Source organism: Notamacropus eugenii, chromosome 7 (genome assembly GCF_028372415.1).
Source record: "Notamacropus eugenii isolate mMacEug1 chromosome 7, mMacEug1.pri_v2, whole genome shotgun sequence".
In the NCBI taxonomy this organism is placed as follows: domain Eukaryota; kingdom Metazoa; phylum Chordata; class Mammalia; order Diprotodontia; family Macropodidae; genus Notamacropus; species Notamacropus eugenii.
The window spans coordinates 62,188,653-62,213,016 of NC_092878.1; the positions used below are offsets into that span (position 1 = coordinate 62,188,653).

General features: G+C 40.5%; 1 protein-coding gene across 2 annotated transcripts in view; it reads left to right on the forward strand.

The window, feature by feature from the left end:
• LOC140513940 (neurexin-3) overlaps positions 1–24,364 on the forward strand; it is an 816,372-nt gene that overhangs the window by 93,168 nt on the left and 698,840 nt on the right. For both annotated transcript variants that reach the window (XM_072623893.1, XM_072623894.1), the window contains exon 2: positions 15,828–17,262. In XM_072623893.1, the coding sequence (XP_072479994.1) occupies positions 16,554–17,262 (709 nt within the window). In that variant the 5' untranslated portion in view covers positions 15,828–16,553. The remainder of the gene's footprint in view (positions 1–15,827; positions 17,263–24,364) is intronic.

Here is a 24,364-nt window from a genome sequence, read left to right on the forward strand (position 1 = left end):
GCTACCCACTTCTTGACAAAGAGGTGAAGGACTCATGGTGCAGAATTAGATGTTTTGGGGGAGGTTGTTTTGCTTGACTATGAATATTTGTTACAATGGTTTTAAGTTTTCTTTTTTTGATGGTGGTGGGTGGGAAGGAGAAAAAAATACATTTTAAATAGAAATTAAATTAAAAAATAGATGTATAATGAATGAATGAGCAAATGAATGAATAAATGAAATTTAGGCAGAGGTTCTTCCTTTTGTGCTGGTCCGATTGGATCACTGGTTTCTTCTTTATCCTATCCGAAGCTTCTTGAGGTCAGAGATTGTCTTGTTTTTATTTTATATATCTGAGGCTTTTATTTTGTACATCTGACACTTTGTATAATTTTTTTTTTTTGCTGTCGCTGTTCAGTTATCTCAGTTGTGTCTGATGCTTTGTGACCTCATTTGGGGTTTTCTTGGTAAAGATACTGGAGTGGTTTGCCATTTCCTTCTCTAGCTCATTTTACAGTTACTGAAGTAAACAGGGTGAAGTGACTTGATCAGGGTCATGTAGTCTGAGGCTGGATTTGAATTCAGAAGAGAGGTCTCCCTGACTCCAAGTCCAGTGCTCTACCCACTACACCACCAACAAATGGTATTATCCACTTTTCATTCCTCTTCCTCTCTGCTTTCTGCATACCAGAATTCTTCCATTGTGTTGAGACAAGACTGGCAGTTTCTTGCAGCTAATACACTTAGACACCCCCAAATTAATTCTCAGCCCTTCCAGGGATAGTCATCCTAGGTGGGTGGATGATAGACCTACAAAGAGTTGTCCCCTGTTCCCTGCCCTCAATTTGTCCATTTCTGGGCCATGCCAGAACACTGTAGGCTGAATACAGGGTGCTTATCACCTTAGTGACTGTCCCTGCGGCCTGAGAAGTCACCAGAGTCCTCTGTACGCAGTCCAGTCTTAATCAATGACCCCCTCCCCCATCTCTGCCCAGGAGGTGGGGTTCTGTGGAATCTTGCCCAGGACAGCTCATAGCTCAGGCCTTCCTTTCACTAATCCATGCTGAGCTTTCACCAGCCCCCTCTCTTCTCCCCACTCTGGTGCTTCGTTAATGGAGAATTTGTCAAGTAATGGGAGTAATTAGCACAGTGGGGGCCATTCAGTGCCCTGGAAAGAGAACAGAAAGAGCCATCCCAGCAGCCCCAGACATGATTGCTCTGCAGGGCTATTTTTTCCTGTCTCTGTCTTTCTGTCTCTTGCTTTTCCTTTCTTGCCTGGGTTTGATTTTTCCTCTTTGTGCGGTGGGAATTGGTGGGGAGAAAAGACCTGTAAATTGAACCCGTGCTGGGCTTGTATAGAGACAGCTGGCTAAAGGTCGACTTCTTGGGCTGAACAACGTTTCTCTTTTTGTCCTCATCAAACTCCCCCTCCCCCTTTTGGAGAAGAGAGGTTAGGAAAGCATGAGCCCACCCAGCATGGTTCCCCCCTTCCCTTTCCCTTTCTGTCTCTCCTACCCACCCCTCGTCTCCCTGTCCCCTCATGTAAAGAACTCACTGGCTCTGAATTGAATCTTTTTTAATGGTCCCATGAGGCTAGAACCTTGAAGGGTGATTATCTTCATTATAAATTATTAACTTCCAGCAGCCAGATGGCTTCCCAGCCCAGCAACTAGGAACTCCCTGGTTACACAGAGCCCCGCTCGTTGGGAGAGTGGGATGTCAGCTTGCTTGTCCCACCTGATGTCCAGGGAACAGCTCTTAGCACGTAGTGCTTACCCAGAACTTTTTGGATTGAGTTGCTTGAGGGAGTTTGTTGGTCAAAGTTGCTGTGAAGTAGTAAGCTCTGTTTGAGTTGTGAGCAATTCTTGGTTCCTTATCCCATGCAGTCTCAGTGAGGATCTAAGTGGTCTTACCCCTTTCGCTGATTTTAGGAATATAGGGTCAATCATAATGGAAAGTCCAAATTCATATGATGCAGTAAGTGCAGCATGTAAGGAAGAGTATAATGCCAAAATGCAGAGGTTCCCAATCGGGAGCACTTTTATTCTCAGGGGATATGAAACAGCTTGTCAAGGGAGTGAGGGAATATTTGATAGATAGCTTATTATCCCCTTGAAATTAATCAATATATGTTATTTTTATTTTTGATAGCATATTGCTTTTTCTTATTATATGTAAAGACATTTTTTACATTCATTTAAAAATCAAGTTCCAAATTTTCTCCCTCCCCTATCTCTAAAAAAGGTAAGAATTTTAAATAGGTTATATATGTGCAATCATGTAAAACATAATTTTTGTTGTGAAAGAAGAAACAGACCAAAAGAAAAAAAAAACACAGAAAAAAGAATAAGTGAAAAGTGAATGCCTCAATCTGCATTCAGACTCAAATATATTTTATTTCTTATGTGTGTGTATATAGAAAATGCTAGAATTTATTTCCTCTTAAACTAAATCGAGATGTGGGAAGATTTATCCAACAGGGTAGGCAATTAGGGGACGCAGTGGATAAAGCCTGCAGCTTGGTGCCTAGAAGACCTGAGTTTAAATCTAACTTCAAACATTTATTAGCTCTATAACCCTTAGTAAGTCACTTAACCCTATTTATTTCTTCATCTATAAAATGAGCTGGAGAAGGAAATGGAAAACCTCTCCAATATCTTTACTAGGAAAACTCCAAAACCTCAATTCAATTGGGCACAACTGAAATGATTTAACAACAAGAGGAACAGGAACTGAACAGTTTTGCTACGTATGCTTGGGATGAAAATGGAAGGATTGCCACAGTAAGGAGGTTTGGGCAGCTGAGGAGGGGATATATAGAATACATTATCATTGAGTCATAGATATAATACTGGAAGAGACCTTAGAGTCCTTCTGGTCTAACCGCCTTGTTTTATAGATGAGGACTTTGAGTTCCAAGAGGTTAAATAATGTACCCAAGTTGCATAGATAGTGAACGGACTGGAATTTGACCTTGGGTCCTTTCATTCCAAAGCTATTTTACTTTCAACTGTAGTCAAAAGAACAAGGCTTAAATTCACTTAAATTCACATTCTTATAACTGTGAAGGGGAAAGTGACTCTTAACAAATAGTCATTTAAAATATTTGTTGAATTAGATTAAGAAGGTAATAGAACGACGCTATTCAAGATAAATTCTTAATCCACTCCATACAGGAAGATGCTCCTCTAGGCAGGAGAGACCTGCCTAGGTCTTTTGGTAACCTCCCTGAGGATCTAATAAGATAGATGGGAGATCTCCTGCCTAAAATTGATTATAAATGGTTTCATGGATTTCCATAGGAAGCCCATGAAATAGCACATGAGGGAGAGTTGGAAATAGGATTTATAGAATGTCATGCACAAGAATTGCATGAGGCAGCTGGGTGGCATGGTGGAAAAGGCTCTGGTCCTGGAATCATGATGATGAGTTAAAATTTGGCATCAGATACTGCCTAACTGTGTGACCTTGGGCAAGTCACTTAGCCTCAGTTTGCTCAACTGTAAAATGGGAATAATAATAGCAACTACCTCACAGGATTTTTGTGAGAATCAAATGAGGTAATATTTGTAAAAACACTTAGCACGGTGCCTAACACATAGTAGGCACTTAATACATATTTCTTTCTTTCATTCTTTCCACAGGAGGTCCATGACATGGCACATAAGGTAGATCCTGGAAATAGGATTTATAAAAAGTTGTGGATAAGAATTGCATCATGTTTAAAGGTCATGAAAAGTTTGTAAGTTGCACCAGGGGAGGGAATGCCAATACCAATGAATTAATGGATCCATCAAAGTATAAATGTAGGTTGGTGTACTGTTCTTGTTATTCTAGTACTAAATCTGAAAGAATCTGGTCATTCTCTGTTGGTGGAGATTAAAGGGGTATTTGGAAGATTTTATAGTGAGTTCATCCCAAGTATACATAGCAAAAATGTTCAGTTCCTATTCCGTTAAATCATTTCAGTTGTGCCCAATTGAATTGAGGTTTTGGAGTTTTCTTGGTAAAGATATTGGAGAGGTTTTCCATTTCAAAAAGGATGGAACTAAGAGAAAAGCAAGAGGACAAAAATTTAATCAGAAACCTTATAACCCAGCAAATGATAGAGACTTTGCTTGATCACTGATGAAAAAGCATTCAAGTGGGAGACAAGACCTGTAGACAAGAGACCTATGTTTTAGTTCTTGCTCTTCACCAACTCTATGTGTAACCTCACTTAAATTGCTTGAACCTTCCGGGTCTCTGTGTTGTCATCTGTAAAGTGACCTTTTCAACCTTACATTTGTTCTCTGCCCTTGAATTCCATGTCCCTTCTGTTTAGGTCTCCAACCTGGGTTACCACCACCATCTTTCTTCGATGCTCCTACTCTTTGGTATTCCTACACACAGTTCTCTGTGTGTAGGAAAGATGACATCTGTTAGATCACTTCTTATAACCAAGTTATCTTTGATCATATGAAGCATTATATTTGTGCCCAACACACATATGTACATTGCCCTTTGGTTTCTATGCCCATTCCATTGCCCATGGGATTCCGTGATTTATTTGCAGCCATGTTGTATCAATAGGAAAATACTGGTATAGAAAAAGAGGGGATGTCATAGGAGGGAGCAATTTAGAATCATTGAACTCAGTAAGAAGTTTTTCAAATTCCCTTTTTATCTTCTCCACAAACTGGGAATTACCAGATCCTTTCATATTTAGTGCTAGTGCTAGTCCAACCTACATTTATACTTTGATGGATCCATAGTAGATCCATCCAATAGAAAGAATGATGATGGAGATAATTACACAGCCATGCTGGTTGGGTCCACTATAGTTTTTTTTTTTTTAAATCCAATCTCCACTGGGCCTTGGATACTGAACAGCAGGCAGCTAGGTGGTAAAATAGAGTGCTAGACTTGGAATCTGGGAGACCTGGGTTCAGATCCTGCCTCTGACACTTATTAGCTGTGTGATCCTGGGTAAAACACATCACCTCTTTCAACCTCAGTTTCCTCATCTATACAATGGGGATAATAATTGTACCAGTCTCACACATTTGTGGTGAGGATCAAGTGAAGTGACATAAAAGTTGCTTCATAAACCATAAAGAGCACTGCAAATGCTAGCTATTATTACATCCCGTTTATTTTTTTCACAGTCCAATAGTAACTATTCTAAAGCAAGATAGATGGCCCCTACCCTCAAGGAAATTCTCTAATTTATCCTCCTTTGGTTTTGAATGAAGATAGAATCCTTAGCCTTGTATTTAAAGCTCTTCATATTCTGGCTCCTATCTATCTCTGCAGATCTATTTCAGATTATTTCTCTCCATGAATTCCTAATATAGACAAATTGGACTACTAGCTCTTCCAGGGTTCAATATCCCACATCCCATCTCCATACATTTACATAGGCTGCTTCCTATGCCTAGAATACACTCCTCCTTCACCTTGACCTCTTAGATTCTCTTACTTTGTTCACATCTCAAGTCAAGGACCACTTCAGACAGAAAGCCTTTTCTAATTCTCCCAATCATTAGTCTTTCTTCTTCCTCAAATGACCTTTTATTTATTTTCTTTATTCACTCTCTGGACTGCTCCATGGCCATGCCAGCTGCCTTACTCACCTAAAGATGATTCCTCTGTAATGCCTGCCCAATGATTGGTGAGCTATTGCTTGGGACTGCCATACCTTGGGGATCCCCAGTCAAGTTGCTCTCTCTCTAGTCTGTTCTACCTTTGTATCAGATGCCTAGGCCCACTTGTATTTTCTTCCCATCTTTCCCCACTCTCCTTTCCACCTGCCATTTATGCTTTGTCTTGTCCTATTAGAAGGTAAGGTCTTTAAGAGTAGAAACCGTCTTGTTTTTATATCTCCAGAGCTTCACATCTTGCTTGTCATGTAGTCATCACTTAATAAATTCTCCCTGTCTTTCTCTGTCTCTTTCTCATTCTCTCTCTCTCTCTCACTCTCCTCTCCCTCTTTCAGTCTCTCTTCCTCTTCCTCCTCCTCCCCCTCCCGCTCCTCCTCCTCCTCTTCTTCCTCTTCTTCCTCTCCTTCCCCTCCTTCCCCTTCTCCTTCTCCTTCTCCTTCTTCTCCTTCTTCTCCTTCTTCTCCTTCTTCTCCTTCTTCTCCTTCTTCTTCTTCTTCTTCTTCTTCTTCTTCTTCTTCTTCTTCTTCTTCTTCTTCTTCTTCTTCTTCTTCTTCTTCTTCTTCTTCTTCTTCTTCTTCTCTCTGTCTCTGCTTCTTTCTATCTGTTCCTCTGTCTCTGTCTGACTCCCTGTCTCTTATCTCTCCTCTTTTCCCCATAGAGTGCACGTTCCCCGAGGCATTGACTATTTCTCCTTTGTCTTACTATACTTACTTTGTCATGCTTGGTGCCTTGCACATAGTAAACACTTAATATTTGCTGCTCTGGATTAGATGAGGTTGGATTAGGTGATAGTTCCTTTCAGCATTAAATTTTCTGTAAAGAAGAGTTTCAATAGTCCCATTTTGTCTCTTCCCCCTTTTCTCCCCCTCCCTTTTTTTTTTTTTTTTTGCTTAGTGGATACTTCCTATTCCTTTCTTCAAATTTGAATTGATAAAGAAATATTAGATTTAATTTCTTGTGAACTGCTATCCTTGCCTTCTTCTGGCCTGAGCTGTGTTTATTGGAACTATTTCCTTTTCAGAGGAGGCAGGGGAAGATGGAACTTGTAAGATATCTTATCAGAGGGGTGAGTAAGCACAGACAAGGGGCTTTGGGACTTGGCTGGAGTGTGTAGTCTAAAGACCTAAATACAAACATTTCTTTTGAGTGGTTGTGATGAATTCTTGACTGAAAGAGGCTCATGAGGGATCCCAAGGAGGAGGAACTAAAGGTAAATAGAGTAGATTCTGTGCCTAGATGTGAGAAACAATAAGGAAATCAGCAGTCATAGGGGAGGCTAAAGAGCACAGAACCCAGTGTTTTCCTGCTCAGTGTGGGATTAGGGAAAAGGGTTGAGGAGTTGATTAAGAAGAGGGAGGAAGGCATATTCCATTTACCTCTTCCTAGACAGAGATTAGACTGGACTTGACAAACTGAAGCTTAAGGTGATTCAATAGAATGAATAAGGCAATCAGGAGGTGTGGTTTCCAGTGGCTGTTACATGTACCTTTGATTATCTAACATAAATAATCCTTACCCACATAATCTTTACCACCTTGGGTAAAGTAGTTACAGCTGCCTTTGATAGACCTCGCCAAAATGTGTGTCACTGTCCAAATTATATAAGACTCTTTAGACTTTGGGGTGGGGAGAGGGGAATATACTTTTATGACATACATGTAGTCAGCTGGAAGTAGGAAGGGAATCTCTTCTTATACTCTGTTCAACTTCCATAATGGTGTTGTTCAGTCATTTTTCAGTCAAGTCCAACTCTTTGTGTCCCCTTTTTGGGGGTTTTCTTGGAAAATATATTGGAGTAGTTTGCCATTTCCTTTTTCATCTCATTTTACAGATAAGGAAACTGAGGCAAATAGGCTTAAGTGACTTGTCCAAGGTCATACAGCTAGTAAATGTCTGAGGTCAGATTTGAACTCAGGAAGATGAGTCATCCTGATTTTAGGCACAGAACTCTATTCCCTGCATCACCTAGCTACCCTCATCATACTAGTATTGTTGCTACTGAGTTATTTCAGTCATGCCCTATTCTTCACGATCCCATCTGGTGTTTTCTTGGCAAAGATACTGAAGTGATTTGTTATTTCCTTCTCCAGCTCATTTTACAGATGAGGAAACTGAGGCAAACAGGAGTTAAGTGACTTGACCAGGGTTACCCAGCTAGTAAGAAGCTAAGGCCAGATTTGAACTCAGGAAGAGGAGTCTTCCTGACTCCAGATTTGGCACTCTATTAGCTGTGCCACCTAGCTTCCCCCACTATACTGGTATTCACATATTTATCATATTTCAAGGTTTATAGAGTCCTTTCCTCACAACAGAGTGGTGCAGTGAATGATGAGCCTTGGCTTCAGGAAGACACAGTTTCAAATCCTTTCAGACACTTATTAGCTGTGTTATTCTGTGCAAGAAACTCAACTTCTCTGTGCCTCAGTTTCCTCATCTATAAAATGAGAAGGTTGAACTTGATGGCCTCTAAAACCCCTTCCAACTGATTGAGTGACCCGATGATACTCTAAATATAAATAGATCAAGTGTCATTACCTCTATATCACAGATTAGGAAACTGAGGCACAGAGAGGTTGTGGCTTCTTCAGTGTCACATAGCTAAATGCTGTCCCCTATACTCAAGTTCCAATCTTTTTTCTCTAAGACTGGTGTTGTCTCCATTTCCCATGCTGCATCTTGGCCCATGTATGCAGACTGCAAATACCACTCCTTTATGCATGATACATGACTCCAAACCTGCATTGATTCCCATTCATTTATTCAACAAGCCTTTACTAGACCTCTGAAATGAGCCAGACAGTATGCTAAGTTCTGAATATAAAATGACAAAAAAAGAAATAGTCTCTGTCCTCAAAGTCAGCCAATAAGCATTTATTAAATGCTTATTATGTGTTAGGCACTGTGCTAAGGTCTAGGGATACACTGAAAAGCAAAACAGTGCCTGACCTCAAGAGGCTTATAGTCTAATGGGGGGATCATTAGATGTATGAGGGGTGGACAATATGCAAAACACTAGGAACATAAGCTATATATATATAAATAATGTATATAAGAGATATAAATATACATCTAATGTACATCTAATGTGTATATGTATATGTGTGTATGTATATGTGTGTACGTATATGTGTGTATGTATGTGTGTGTATGTATGTGTGTATGTATATGTGTGTAGGTATATGTGTGTATGTATGTGTGTGTATGTGTGTATATGTATATGTGTGTATGTAGGTGTGTGTATGTATGTGTGTATATGTATATGTGTGTATATACATACATACACACATATACACATTAGATGGAAGGAAATCTCAGAAGAGGAAGGTGTTAGCTGCCAGGGGACTGGGAAGCTCCTCCTGCTGAAATAAAACAAAAATATACAATATAAGTATAAAGTAATAAGAAATAATAGGTAGCATTTATGTGGCACTTTGTGGCTTGTCAAGTATTTTTACAAATGCCTAATTTTACCCTCCCAATCTTGGAGGTGGTTGCTATTGTTACACTCATTTTACAGATGAAAATACTAAGGGAGAAAGATGTGAAATGACTTATCCAGGGTCACACAGATAGTAAGTGTATGAGGCCAAATTTGAACTCAAGGTCTTCTTGACTTCAGGTTCAGCATTCTATCCTCTGTGTCACCGGAAGCACCAAGACCTCGGGCAATCGGGGAAGAAATAAGAGCTGACATTTATATGGTGCTTTCATATTTGGAAATCACTTTGCATACATCTGATCCCTACAATAACTCTGTGAGATAGCTTCTGTTATTATTCTTGTGTTAGACATTTCTCTGGTGATTTTAATTTTGACTAAAATCTTATAGATGACTAAAGAAAAGAGAGTGTATAGAGGGTGGGAATAAAATCTAGATTCATCGCTTGGAGCCATTTGGGATGGAGAATAGCCCCAGTATTAGGGTACTATTAGGCTAAAAAAGCCTGATTATGAGACATTTGCAAAGATGTCAACCCTACATAAAGTGTGCCTCCTGGTAATTATGGAAATTGGCTGGCAATTAGATAATGTCACTCATTCTCTTGTTTGGGTCTCACTCAATAGATAATCATTTTTGTGCCTCAACAAGTCCCTGGCTGAGCCCCTTCAGTTTTTAAAGTAAAAGGCTTTTGTGTATGGTCAGCCTGCACTCTCCTGAACCTTGATGATGGGAATTTCACAGATTTCCTTCTTTTTTAGTTGCCCGAGCATCCTTTTTATATTCGTCTATTTAGGTGCTGCAGGTGAGTGTGTTCTCTTCAGAGTTCTCTCTAAGAAATGCCAAGAGCTGTCCTCTTGGGGCTTAGGATATTTTTAATGGCAAGCTATTCCATGCTTTTATCATGCCCATTTGGGTAGCTTCCCAGAGGCAGGAGAAGTAGTGCCATTCTCCTCTAAAACAGCATTTCCCAAGAGGGGAATAAATGTGTAGCCTCCAGAGAGACTGTTGAGATTGGGGAAGGAGAGAACACTTTCACTGAGTCATTATAGAATCAATAGCAGAGCTTAAATTAATGTGGTGCAGTGAAAGATATCCTAAACTTGGAGTCATGGGACCTAAGTTCAAATTCTGACATTGGTACTTACCGAGTGCTTAACTTTAGGGAAATCATCTAATGTTTTGGGTTTTATATTCCTCATCTGTAAAATGAGGCTATCAGGCCAGATGATTTGTAAGACTTTTTCTGATATGATCCTTTCAGAGTTTCCTTGGAAATTATCTCGTCTACTTATTTTATAGAAGGGAAAGTTGAGTACTTGAGAAGGTATATGACTGGCCCATGGTTATACAGTGAGTTCATGACAAAGCTAGGATGCTAATCGAGGGATGCTAGGTGTAGAAGAAATATGTGCCTTGATTCTTAATATGATGCTAAAACTGAATTTTATCTGACTCCCCTAAAGGAGGAGTAGTATGTCTGAGACTGGAGAGAAAACTTCATTTCTCTAAGTTTGTTAGTAAAATGGATGAGAGAGAGAGAGAGAGAGACAGAGAGAGAGAGAGAGAGAGAGAGAGAGAGAGAGAGAGAGAGAGAAAGGAAGGGAGGGAGAGGACAGAGAGAGACACAGAGACACAGAAACACAAAGATACAAAGAGAGACAGAGGCAGACACAGAGAGACACACAGAGAGAAGAAACAGAGAGACAGGGAGAGACAGAGAGAGAATATCTTGGGGGGAAACAGGACATAAAAAATGACATTTTAAATGTTTTTTAATAGGAGTGACAAATGTATTTCTAAAGCATAAAGATAAGGGTTAGCAGAAAGAGAGAGATAAAAGATACAAGAGAATAGGAGTAACAGAACAAGGTTATGGAAAAAGGTCGGAATAGAATCCAAAAAAAAAGATAAAGGGGTTAACCTTAGCAATGAGGGGTGTTAGCTCTTCCTCAGAGGTAGGATGAAAGAAGAAAGGGATCAGTCAGAAAAAGATTTGAGGTGTGGAAGAAAGGAGTTGAGGAAGTTCATTTTGTATGAACTAATCTCTGGAGGGAAGATTATCTGGTGAAAATGAAAAGAACAGGATCCCAGTTAGAGGCTCGAGGAGCCACTATGAAGAAAGTAACTGGAAGTTGATAAGAAGGGAATAACTAGATTGCCATAGAGTAGTGAGGCTTCATCTCACATTGCATAGCATGTTTTTCTAGTATAATGTCATCAGTTACATTATTTTCTCCAGCAGTATTTCATGGTCCTAGAGTGCAAAGGTAAAAGGATATTGTGGGAGTAACTCAGTGATGGAGATTAATATGGCAATAACATTTAGAAAAACAAGGGAATAAGGATTTCAGGGCAAAACCAAGTGTATTGTTGAGAGATTGAAAGATTGGCATGATGGTAGGAAGTGGGATTTTTAGATAGGAATGAAGTTAGGAAAAACAGAAAATTGTGGCCAGAGAAAATAATCTTAGAGTTCAAGATCTTGGAGATGGAACAGTCATAAGTAATGGTCTGCCTGTCCCATTGGGTGTCTAAGTACAGAAAAAGGGAAAGTTATGGGAGACATCATCAAGTAGTCTGGGGTGTTAGAAGTCTCATCCACTTGTATTTTGAAGCCACTGTGGATAATAGAGAATAGGGTGAAGAGTAAAAAGTAAACCAAGTGAGGAAGCCATTGAAAAAGAGGGTAGAGTACATTGCCTACCTACTGATATCAACCTACAACAAATACTGGAAAGAATCATTTTCAGATGAACAAAGGAGAAGCTGTTGAGTGGTGATGATGGGGCTTCTCCGTGGAGAGCAAAGAGAATATTGGCTCTCCCTCCTGGCTTTGTAGTCTGCCATGTAGGACTGGAATAATTTTCAGGGAATCACTTCATTTTTTCTACTCTTACTATTCTCCCCAGATCCTAATTAATCCTAGAGGTATTAGCCATCTCCTTTTTCTCAAGCACCAAGTTCCCTCTTGTGGTTTGGAAGAAGAAGGCTATTGTAAATGCTACACGTGTTTCCTGCATTTCATCCAGAAAACAGAAGTTTATCTCTTTCCATACTTATATACTGGATCATTATCATCACTCAGATGTAGACATTCCTGGGGATTCAGCTTTTGAAAATGAGATCCTACTTGTCACTCCCCTTAGTAATGGCTCCATTGGGAAAGAGTAATTTCTGAGACCCTTCTACTCCTTAGTGGAAGGTGGATTAGTGGTGGGTTCCCTTTAGGCTCTCAGAAATTACTCTTTCCCAGTCATCTTCATTTTATGGGAGATCTGCAACTTTGATGGTGGCAAAGGTACCTTTTCTGGAGGTCTAACTGCACTGCTCAGGCCCTCCTTGGTTTGTGGGATTGAATGAACATTATTGCCTAGTGAGTAAAAAGCTTGCTCTTGGGTAAGATGAGTTGAGCTGGATATCCAGCCTGTTACTCACCCAACAAAGCACCATAACTATAGTGAAGACAAAGCTGAAAAGGACTTTGGCAGCCTGGGTCTTTTTGTGTTGAGGTTTGAGAGTATGAATAGAAAGGATAAGAAAATCCCGAGTATGTTAGTGATAGGAGAGATAATACTAATAGCATTAATAACTGAATTTATATAGCACTTGAATGTTTGCAAAATTCATTATGTACATTATCTCATTTGAGCATCGCAACCACCCTCTGATGGCAGAACTGCACATATTATGATCTCCATTTTGTGGATGAGAAAACCAAGGCTTGGAAAAATGAAGTGACTTGACCATTACTGCAAAACTAGTAAATGTCAAATGAAGAATTTGAATTGAACTTCCTGATTCAAATCTAGCACAGTATCTATCACATCAGGATGAACTAAGGAGGGCTCAGGAGTTGAGATGGCATTTGAGTTAGAACTTATGACAAAAAAGAATTCAACAGGGGAAGAAGGGAGTGAAGGGCATCACAAGCCAAAAGAATATGATATATATAGACAAGGAGGTGAGAGAATGTTGGACATTTTGGACACCCATGCTAGATCAGTTTGGGTGGATCACAGAGTATAGAGAGGGTGATAGAATGATATAAGACTGGAAAGATAGGGGGGCACAACATTGGAGGGTTTTTAACTGTCAAACAGAGGGATTTAAACTTTATTCAATAGGCAATAAGGAACCACTGATACTTTTTTGAGGTAAGGGTTAACTTGCTTCAGAAAAGTTTTACATTAGACCAACCTGAAGAACTTGGACACTATCTATGTAGTTCTTTTGAGCAACTTCTATGAGGAGAGACATGGATAGACAGACAGACAGATATGGAAAGAGAAAAAAAAGGAGGGAGGGACAGAGAGAGAGACACAGAGACAGAGTCAAAGAGACACTGAGACAGAGAGAGACAGACAGCCACACATAGATGGAGACAGATTTCCCAACTGGCTCATGGCTTCTCTTCAATCTGGCCTTTATTTTTTCCTAGGATATGGATCCTATTGGGCTTCAACCATCTTGGCTTAGGGTTTCCCTTTCGTTCAGTTCTTTGATTGAGCTACAGTGGGTAACAAACTCTTGCTTGGAAGGATGTAAGAATGGTTTTTCTTGATCTGTTTCTTGGTTTCTGTGCCACAGGTTCTATTACATACACAGTAATAAATATTTTTTTTTAAAGAAATGGACAGAAATGGATAGAAACAAGGCCAGATAACAAGGAATGAATAGAAAAGTGTGATACAGTTCTATAAATACATAGAAGGAATGTTCAAACTCAGAATGTTCTCAAGTTAGTGAGGGATGCTAAGAACAACAACAAGTTTGTTTATTTGTTTTTAAGCTATATTAGGAGAAGAAAGGGGAATCACAGAAGAAACAAAACCTTTGCTAGGGGTGGATGGGACTGTAATAACAGGCAATAGAAAGTAGAGAGAGCTATCCCATTCTTATCTTTTGTTTCTGTTCCCTGAAATGGAGGAGAGTCTTTACCTTGGAAATGACATGACAAAAATTACTAAAAGGGACTTGATACCCAGGATAGTAAGAGAGTACCTATTTATTCCTGATGAATTCAAGTTACTTGACACAGATGAACTACATGCTTGGGTATGGAAGGACCTGCCAAATTTTGTTTTTTGTATTTCCAGCATTTAGCATAGTGCCTGGTACATAATAAGTACTTAGCAAATGTCTGTTGATTGACTGGTGTAATTGCTGAGCCACTGTTGGTGATACTTAAAAGGTCATAGAAAGGGGGAGAGAGGTACCCCAGGACTGGAGAAAGAGAAATGTTCCCATTAAAAAAGAAAACCCAGGATCTGCAAACTAAAGGTTATATAGTTCACTATATATGAACTTGACTTTGATTCCTGAAAATTCTAGAATGTATAATTTCAGATAGAGTTAACAAATATGTAGAAAGGGAAGCAGTATTGATAAAGATATAGCATGTCTTCATCAAGAATAGATCATATCAGGCTAGCCTCTTTCCTTTTTGGAATGAATAGGTGAGGGGAATGCTGTGAATATATTTACCTAGATTTTAGTAAAGCTAAATTTTCTCATAATATTGTTATGGAGAAGATGGCAAGATATGGAGTAGATGATAAGATATTTAGATGGATTCAGAACTACATGGATAGATAGACTTTCTCCCTTCCCCCCCTCTCCTTCCTTCCTTCCTTCCTTCCTTCCTTCCTTCCTTCCTTCCTTCCTTCCTTCCTTCCTTTCCTCTTTTCCTCTCTTCTTTCCATCTTCCCATAAGTCACAGAATATTTTCTGTCCTCCTTTTGGTAAGATCATGGAGGGAAAAAGTGACAAAGTGAATCAAGATAAAGTAGGTCCCTGATTGGCTAGAAAGGTTGGCTATGTCGAAGCTTTTGTAATGTCAATACTTTACCCTTTATCTGTTTTAAGAGCTTTTGATGCAAGGACCTAAAACATTCCCAAAGTACTCTTGATGCAAAATGCCATCCATAACCAGAGAAAGAACTACGGAATCAGAACACAGAAGGAAGCAGACTATTTTCTCTTGTATTATGTTTTGTTTTGTTTTGGCTTTTCTCATAGTTTCTCCTATTCATTTTAATTCTTCTATGCAACATGACTAATGTGAAAATGTGTTTAATAAGAATGTATGTGTAGAACCCACATGTGATTGCATGCCATCTCGGGGAGGGTGGGGGGAGTGAGGGGAGAAAATTTAAAACTTATGGAAGTGATTGTTGGAAACTGAAAACAAATTAATTTAAAAAAAAAAGTTTTTGATTATTGGAAATGTGAAACGCCAGTGTTAGTTTCTGGTTCTTGGTCTACAGTGTCTTCCTAGGGAAACTAGGGATGGAGCAAAAAAGTATTGGGAAAAAATGTGATGTAAAAAAAAGACAGGAATAGAAATTTTAAAAAGAAAGTAGGTATGATAATTATAATCTATGGGGAAAAAACCACTATTAAATTGTCATTTAATTCAAAATGTCTTGCTCACTAATGAGAATTAAGTTCAGTGAACATCTTGGAACAAAATTCTCCCTGTATAGCTTTTCACCATGCCCCAGAGAGATGGATTGAGGAAGGGTCTGATCATTCTAGTTTTTGAGGATAGAGAAGCCAAGCGTAGGAGATTTGGTCTGATTCATGGTGAAGCAAATACAGATGCTAGAAACACTGACATTTGATTTGAAATATAGGGAGCTGGGTATGGTGGTGTTGGGGCAGTGAAAAGGATGGTACTAGAAAAGTGATATATTTATGAAATGTTACTAATTTTTCTTTCTCTTTCTCTCTTTCTTCCTTTCTTTTCCCTTCCCCCTCCTCAGGTTCTGCAGGAATTTTGTTTGGAGGCTTTGAGCCTTTCTGAGTGCTGGGGGGTGAGTTATGGGCTGGCTTGCCTTCGGCACCCACCATGAAGCCTGAATCTGCTTCTGCTCTCTTAGGAGCTGTGCTCTGCCTGAGCTTTCCACTTTGCTCGACCCTCATCCATTCGGTCTCCCGCCACTAGGAGGTAGACTTCCAGGATCAACTGTTTTCTACCCTTCACTCTGCTCACCTCACCGCTCCTCCCCCAAACATCGTTGCTACCCTTGCCACCTCCATTACCCCAGCTCCCCAGTGGTATCTGGGGTTTGAGTAGTATAGGGACCCTTCCTGAGGGAAGAACATTTCCTGAAAGATTCCCCAAATCCACTCTGTATCTTCTCCTGGAATCAAGGCCTCCGGATCTTCATGGATAGCTGAGATCTTTTCTTGGAGAGGAACACCTGCCTTTCCCCCAGTCCCTCCTCCAGTCTCTCCTGCTCTTCTCTTCCTCCATTGCCCCTCCCCACTCCTCCTTCTGCTCTGATTGTGACATCTGTCTCAGATACCCGACTGGCGTTACACACATACTGTCTTTTTATCTCTCTATCTGTATTTCTTTCTAACCTCTCTGCCTGTCTCTTCTATTTACTACCAACAGAGGAACACCCAGTTTATTCCCCTGAGGTGGCCCTCCTTTCCCTTAGCCTAGTTCACCCACTGCTTTGGGCCTACTCCCAACAGTAGCCATGGGCTTCACCCTGCACTCGATTTACTTCACTCTGAAGTTCAGTGTTCTGCTTGGCTCCCTGCTGGGGCTTTGCTTGGGCCTGGAATTCATGGGCCTTCCCAACCAATGGGCCCGCTACCTCCGCTGGGATGCCAGTACTCGAAGTGACCTGAGCTTCCAATTCAAGACCAACGTCTCGGCCGGGCTACTTCTTTATTTGGACGACGGTGGCGTCTGTGACTTCCTCTGCCTCTCCCTGGTGGATGGCCGTGTCCAGCTCCGTTTCAGCATGGACTGTGCCGAGACAGCTGTGCTGTCGGACAAGCAGGTCAATGACAGCAGCTGGCATTTCCTGATGGTAAGCCGTGACCGAATGAGGACAGTGCTCGTGCTGGATGGGGAGGCCAGGCCTGGGGAGGTCCAGCCTCAGCGGCCCCACATGGACGTGGTCAGTGACTTGTTTGTTGGAGGCGTCCCAGCTGATATAAGGCCCTCTGCCCTGACCCTGGAGGGGGTGCAGGCCACACCTGCCTTCAAGGGATTTATCCTGGATCTTAAATATGGCAACTCAGAACCTCGTCTTCTGGGGACCCAGGGGGTCCAACTGGAGGCTGAGGGTCCTTGTGCTGAAAGCCCATGTGAGAATGGTGGAGTCTGTTTCCTCCTGGATGGCCACCCGACCTGTGACTGTTCCGCCACTGGCTATGGTGGTAGGATCTGCTCCGAAGGTAAGGCCTCTCTTCCTCCACCTCACCTCAACTTCAATATTCTTTCCTCCCTACATACACATAGGTACCACATATACATATACACATTCCCTATTTTTACCACAGACCTACCAATGTGGCTTCTGAAACCCAGGAGCTTCAGTTGGTGTAGGCAGAGAGAAGGAAGCGGACCTATTCTACCTTGTGGCTTAGGCTGAAAAGCCTATGTCCTCATCTCCTAAGAGTGGGTTGCGGGGGTTTGAGACATCTTCCTGGGCAGCTGCCTTTGTGGCATCCGTAGAAATGACTAGAATGAATAAAGTTTGAAGCTGGAGAGTCACTATCACACAAACTGGGGATCTCACATGAATCTCTCTCCTCAAAAACCAAACTGGAATGGCCAGTGCCCATTCATGCCTCTTATTCTCCTAGAGGGAATATTGAGTGTTCCCAGAGCCTACAAAATCTTGCCACTGGTAAGAAGATAAGAAGGGAATTTCAGAGCATCTGCCCCTGTCCCCTTTTAAGCCATAAGTATCTGGAAATGAGAAGAAAATTCTCCTTCCCCACTGTCCCTATAGTCTCAGTGGAACTTTGTATTCAGAGCATCAAAAAAAGGGAGGTGGACCTTGAGGGAGGAGGAGTTTATAAGACCCCACTGGAGTTCCCATTAATGGGGCTGGTCACTCTCTTTTTGGACTTCTGGGTGGTTGTTAGATGTCTATATGAGATCATCGATAGGGTGTCTTCCTATTTCCAGCTGTTAACCTACAGATTTTTTTTTCTCCCATTAAATCTACTGTTTATATTTGGGGCTTCATGTCCTCCCTCTTTCTTATATGAAACAAAAGTAGTAAAGGAGTGGAGACTTTAACCAAAGAACCTAGAGATGCTCAGCAAGCCTTGGATAATCTGAAATACAGCTGTGGCTCAGAGGACAGATAGGTATACACATTTCTATTGTTGATATCTGAAGCACATGGCTCAGGTTTCATATGTTACTCTTAGATCAGAGACAAAATGCTAAGTTTGTCTTGGAATCAGGTCCAGAGAAGAGGCTTGGATTTTAGTTTGCCAATTTCCCAGCCCCCAAATATAGGACCACTGGGTCTGTGGTGGTGAAGGTTTTGTACTTTGGTTAACTAAAAGCTCTGTCTTGGGGATTGACTGGAAAGTTTACTTATAGAGACTAAGAATTTTCTGAAGCCTGTCCTCAAGGGCATATGGAATGGGGAAGAACAGAAATTAATTTCCCTTGGTTTTAATGAACCTCTTCAAATTCCTAGTCCTTATGGCAATGTCCTGTTTTCCTGCAGTGGGGTGGAGGGATTGTTAATGGGAGGACAGGTGAAAGACTGCCAGGACTGACATTTGTTTCTTACTACTTTATGCCCAGGATGTTGTCACTCAGGTATAATCCCTGTGTTTTAGAACTTGGACTGATTTTTTAAAATGTGCCTGCAGTTGTGTAGTAAACTCTGGTCTGGACCCTTTCTAGACAACTCCATGTACAAAGTAAACTGCAATTGATCTGATTTTTTTAAATCTAATTTTGAAATCTGTGTTTAGTTTACAGGTTACTTTCACACTGGAACATCTATAAGTAAGAGATCTTGCTTCTGGGCTTGTTATGGGTTCATTGAATGAGAGCGTTCACAGTTTTCCTTTTGCTCCTCTTCCTACTGGGTTTTACAGTGTAGTTCTCTTTACATGGATGAACTATAATAACTGGTGGTGATAGATGAATTTTCATTTTTCATTTCTAGAGTCATCAGAAGAGGGGAGTGAAAGAAAATGGTAGGGGCAGCCCCAGACTCACTATTCCAGGTTCCAAACCATACAAGGAAACATGACAGTACTAATGTGTGGGAATAATGCTCAGAGTACATTTGGGAGTTGTCACTGGCTCCTAAACCATCTCTTGACTGTGGGTAAAGTTCTGTCTTAAGAGTTTGAAGATGGGTAAAGTTTTGTTTGAAGATGCTGACGTGATCACTTATTTTTGCTTTCATTCGGAGGAATCGGTTCCACCCTTGGAACTTGTACTGAAGTACTGAAGTCTGGCATTCTGTCTTTCAAGGGAAAGGGTGTTTGCAAATGTGTAGTTAACTTGCTGATTATCCTTGATTGCATTTTTGTGTTTAAAGGGACTCATTTCCTCTGGGCAGGTTTGGATCAGCACTTTTCAGCTGGATGGAATCTCTGCACTGTGTACATGTACAATTTGTCTTTCCCTTTTCTTTGTTTTGTTTGTGCGTGTGTGTGCGTGCGCATGTCTGTGTGTGTGTTTTCAGTCCTCGATGGAGTTTCTTCAGAGCAGATGGGACGTAATTGATTTTTAATAGCTAAATGCAATATGTATATTTTAATAACGAAGTCTTTCGACTAGGTTCAGATCATTATGTGGCTATTGATTGATACCTGTGCCTGTAGATGTCAAAACCACAACATAACTCATTCATCCTGCTGCTAAACAAACGATGAAACCAAGTGGAAACCACTTTGATGTAAATTTTTTAGAGAGGAACAGCGCATGATAGAGGCTCAAAGGGAGGAGAGTGGCAAAGCTCACTGGTGACAATTTGGGGCCTTTTGAGTCTAGTAATTGCAATAATGCTTACTCAATCACATCAGTGCTTTGCACGCTACTAGAAAATATTCGTTTTCTCCACACACAGTTAATTTTTAGAGACTGAGCTGGGGGAAATACCTTACCTGTAAAGAGCTCCTAAATATACACCACATACAAACACACACAAACACACGCAGATAGCAGTTATTAAATGTCAAGCAGATCTGCATATAAAATTAAATTAATGGACCCAACTATACCTGTCTATTTCCTAGCAATAGTGTAGTGAAGCTGGAAGGTGGGAGACATTGATTTTTCATAAATTGCATATGTCATTATGCTGAGAGGCATCCTGGCCTAGCTGGCTTCAGATTCAGGAAGACCTGGGTTCAAGCCCTCCTTTACCCCTACTGGCCGCGTGACTTTGGGCAAGGGACTTAACTTCTCAGTTCTCTAAGCAGCTCTCTGAGAGAAGCTTTTAATCTGGCACCTGTGACCTTTTTTTTTCCTTTTTTCATATTGCAACACGTGTAGTTCAATTTAATTGGAACAAATGAGATAATATTTAAAAAGTTCTTAGCATAATAGTAGACACAATAAATGCTTGTTCCCTTCTCTCTCAACCTTGGATTCTTTTGTAATCTTACATTATTTATTTTATACATTTAAAAACATTATTCTGAGATGGGGCCTTAGATTTCAGTAGATTGCCAAAGGTATCCAAAAAAAATGTTAAGAATCCCTTCTCTAAGATTACAAGTTGCAGAGAAGGTGGTTACCTACATTGGTGAAGGGAGTTTCCTTATCTAAGAGTTGCCTTTAGTATTGAAAAATAATTGAAATCACAATAAAAAAATATTGAAATCAGAAGTCCATTCCTAGTCTATCCTTATCATGTTTAAAGAGACAAAGCTCTCCCTAGGAATTTTGTATTAGACATTGGCTGCCCAAATCTCCTAGTTCCCTGGAGAGGAGTATCTCCCAGTTGCTTTTTCTGGGAGCTATACAGAGCAAGGAAATTCAGGCCATAAGGGAATGAGGTAAACCCCTACTTCACACCAAGAAGGCTAAATGGGTGGAGAAAGTTACAAGGCTTTTGGCAACTTCAGATTAATGTGATTCTTGGCATGATAGAGGTATGCTCTGTGGTCCATTAGCTTCTAGTCAGTCTGACATTGTTATTAGTGTGGTCCATTTGAATATGTTGAGGGGAGGGAATATACCTCCTCCCTGCACTGACCTCCAAAGTGGTTTCATGCTTTAAAGAGAAGAAGCTACTGGAAGGAAAATCAGAAGGGAGAGTCTTTTTAAAATCTGGTTAAAATTTTTTGTTAAAAATCATGAGTAGCTAGTTTTTTGTTCAGTATTTTATTTTTCCCAATCACATATAAAAACGATTTTCAACATTTGCTTCTAAAATTGAGTTCCAAAATCTCTCCCTTCCTCCTCACACCCCTCATTGAGAAGGCAAGCAATTTGTCATAGATTATACATGTGTAGTCATGTAAAACATAGATTAGCTGTTTTTTCTACCAGCTGAGACTCAAAAGACTGATACTCTGGGACCCTGATAACTGTGTGGGCAGATCTTTAACTTGAGGATTACTTCCTTAGGTTGAGATGCTGCTCTGCACCTAGTCTCACTCTACTTCCCAGTAGTTCTGAGTCTAGACCTACATAGTTGGAAACAATGTGGGGGAAGATCAACACAAGCCTGCTCACTTAATTGCCAGTTCCATAAATCATTACCACACAAGACAAGAGGAGACAAGTCTCTGGAATCCCACTTTCTGAATTTGTATTGCCATAATGAAATAATTTGCTCCTCAACATTAACTTGACTAATCTAGATGGAAATTTTGCAAGTCTGGTAAAATTCTTGATTTTCCTCAGTCATACAGAGGAGTAGATGAAAGACAAAATAGTGGATAATCCGCCCAAATCCTTTGGCTATGTAATGACATCAGAGCTTCACACACTGCCAGAGAGACACATATACTCATTCTGCCCAGCTGTGACCTCTTCTTGCTCTTTTCTGTTATTGGTGGCCATGTTCTTGGATAACTGACTGACTGGCCTCTGGGGAAGGGTTTTCAGGTCATTGAAAATAATTGTCAAAGAAGATGATCATCCACTCATGGATAATTGAGAGTCAGTGTCATTGCCTTGAAATGGGTTTGATATTTACTGGGAGCTGAGCATCTATTGTTATGAATGTGCAAGTATTTCTGATTTTTCAAACACATGACAAGTCTACTGAGTTTGTCCATTACTATGATGCGTGTTTGAATACTAGGTTTACTGCAATTCCCTCTCCTTGTGAAGTTGGTTTCTCCTGGGCAAGAGAAGAAGCCACAGAACATTCTTCATAAGATGGCTCCACTTTATTTTTCTCTACATGTATGCCTTGATATGTACCAAGGCATCCCATATATCAAGTACATCCTTTCCAAGTATACATTACATGGTATTTGTGTACAGAAACTTTTATGGGCATTGATGAATATGCATTCATAACAACTTTTATAACTATTTAAGAAGAAGAAACCATCTCCTTGGATTGTACCTCCCTTCTCTTCAGTGTTACTGAATTAAGAACTACAACCAGGATGGAGTTTTGACACCTTTTGGGATTAGACTCAAGAAAGAAAAATGAATAAAAGCTGTCAGAATAGCTCAGAAGTGGGTGAAGCATTTGTTGAGTGACTTGTACATTTTTTAGATTCTTGTTTAGACCTTTGAGTTTATCATCATAGGGAAATTTCATTGTGGAAACTCCCGTTATCAGTGGCAGGTTGACACTGTCTATAATGGATACTTTTAAAGCTGCCTGGAGGCATTAAGAGATCGGGTGACTTGTTCAGGGTCATATAGCTATAATGTGTCAGAGGCCAGGGGAGTGGATACTTCATAAATATTCCTCGAATTGAGATGATCTGCTTCTCTTCCAGCTCAGTCAGTAAGCATTTGTTAAGCATTTGCTATGTGCTAGGCTCTAGGTTGAGCACTAGGAACAAGGGAAAAAGGCAAAAAAAAAAAAAAAAAAAAAAGAGTGAGGGAGATTTCCTTTCATGAGCTTATATTCTGAAGGGGTTGGGAGGAAAACCCATGAAAACAATTACTGTACATGCATACAAGATATTTACAGAGATGGGTGGAAGGTACTGCCAGAGAGAAGAAACTAGCAATGGAGGGATGGGGTCGAATACACCAGGAAAGGCTTCCTGCAGAAGGTAGAATTTGAGCTTAGTCTAGAAAGAATCAAAGGCACAATGTGGGTTTCCGTTCAAGGGCTGCTCCCGACTAGCTGTATATCCTTGGACAAGTGACTTTGCTTCTCCAGAACTCAATTTCATCTGGTGGACGAGGTGGTCTCAAAAGTTCCTTTCAGTTTTGATATTTTCATCAATTCTAAGAAATTGCTTCATTTGAATGCACCAGTCCCTTGAAAAGCCTGGATCCTGTGGATTCACAATAGGTGCCTCTCTGGGACAGGCCATCTCCATTTCATAATTGGGGATCCTCTAGAGAAGCTGGGAGCATGTCAGGGAGGTGATTAGAATAGCGATATTACACATACAGGGTTGATGGGGCATAGGGTCATTAGAATATTAGAGCTAACGTAGCCAGGATTAGGTTTGTAGGTTTTGAGTTGGAAGGAATCTTTGAGGTTCTCTAATCCATTCTCCTCATTTTACAGATAAAGAAACTGGGGCCCAGAGTGTTCAAGTGAATATTCTGATAAATTCCTACAGAGATCAGTCCCAAAGAATGGAGGTGGAATAGGTAGTTTTGGGGGGAAGGGTGGCTTTCAGATGCCCAAAGTCACACAGGGACTAGGAGAGAGAGACAGGACTTTAACCCAGCTGCCCTTAAGTGCAAACCCATTTCTCTAATGTGCTACACATACTGCTGCCCTCCTTCCAAACCAATATTTTTTCTATTTTACCAAACTGCTTCCCTTCCCCTATGCTTTCTATCACCATTCCATTGAGGCAGGACCTGTAGTCAGGAAAATCTGAATTCTAATTCTGCCTCACTAGTTATGACCTTGGGCAAGTCACTTAACCCTCTGTCTGCCTCAGTTTTCTCATCTGTACAACAGGGATAGTAATAGCACTTCCCTCCCAGGGTTGTTGTGAGCATCAAATGAGATATGTCCTTTACAAACCTTAAGGCACTCGACAAATACCAGTCATTATTATTACTTTTATGCTTACTGTCTAACCCAGTAATTCAGAATCCTCTGGAGCTATGACACAAGTGCCTGTCCTATTACATATGTTACATATTGTAAAGTGAGCTCAATTTTTTTTTTTTTGGTGATGGAGAGAAGTTTGAAACACCCCTTAAAATAGATGGAGAACCTATGATCCTTTCATAAAACCAGTATTCGGCCTGAATGGTCTTAACACAGACCTCAATTACTCTTACACGTTATTCATGCTAAGTTCCAGCTGCCTATTTGTAGCAAGACTATAAGGATTGGCCCAGTCAAATCAAAACCCCTGGTGCATTTGTGTATTCTCACATAGCCCCCTCTCCCACCTC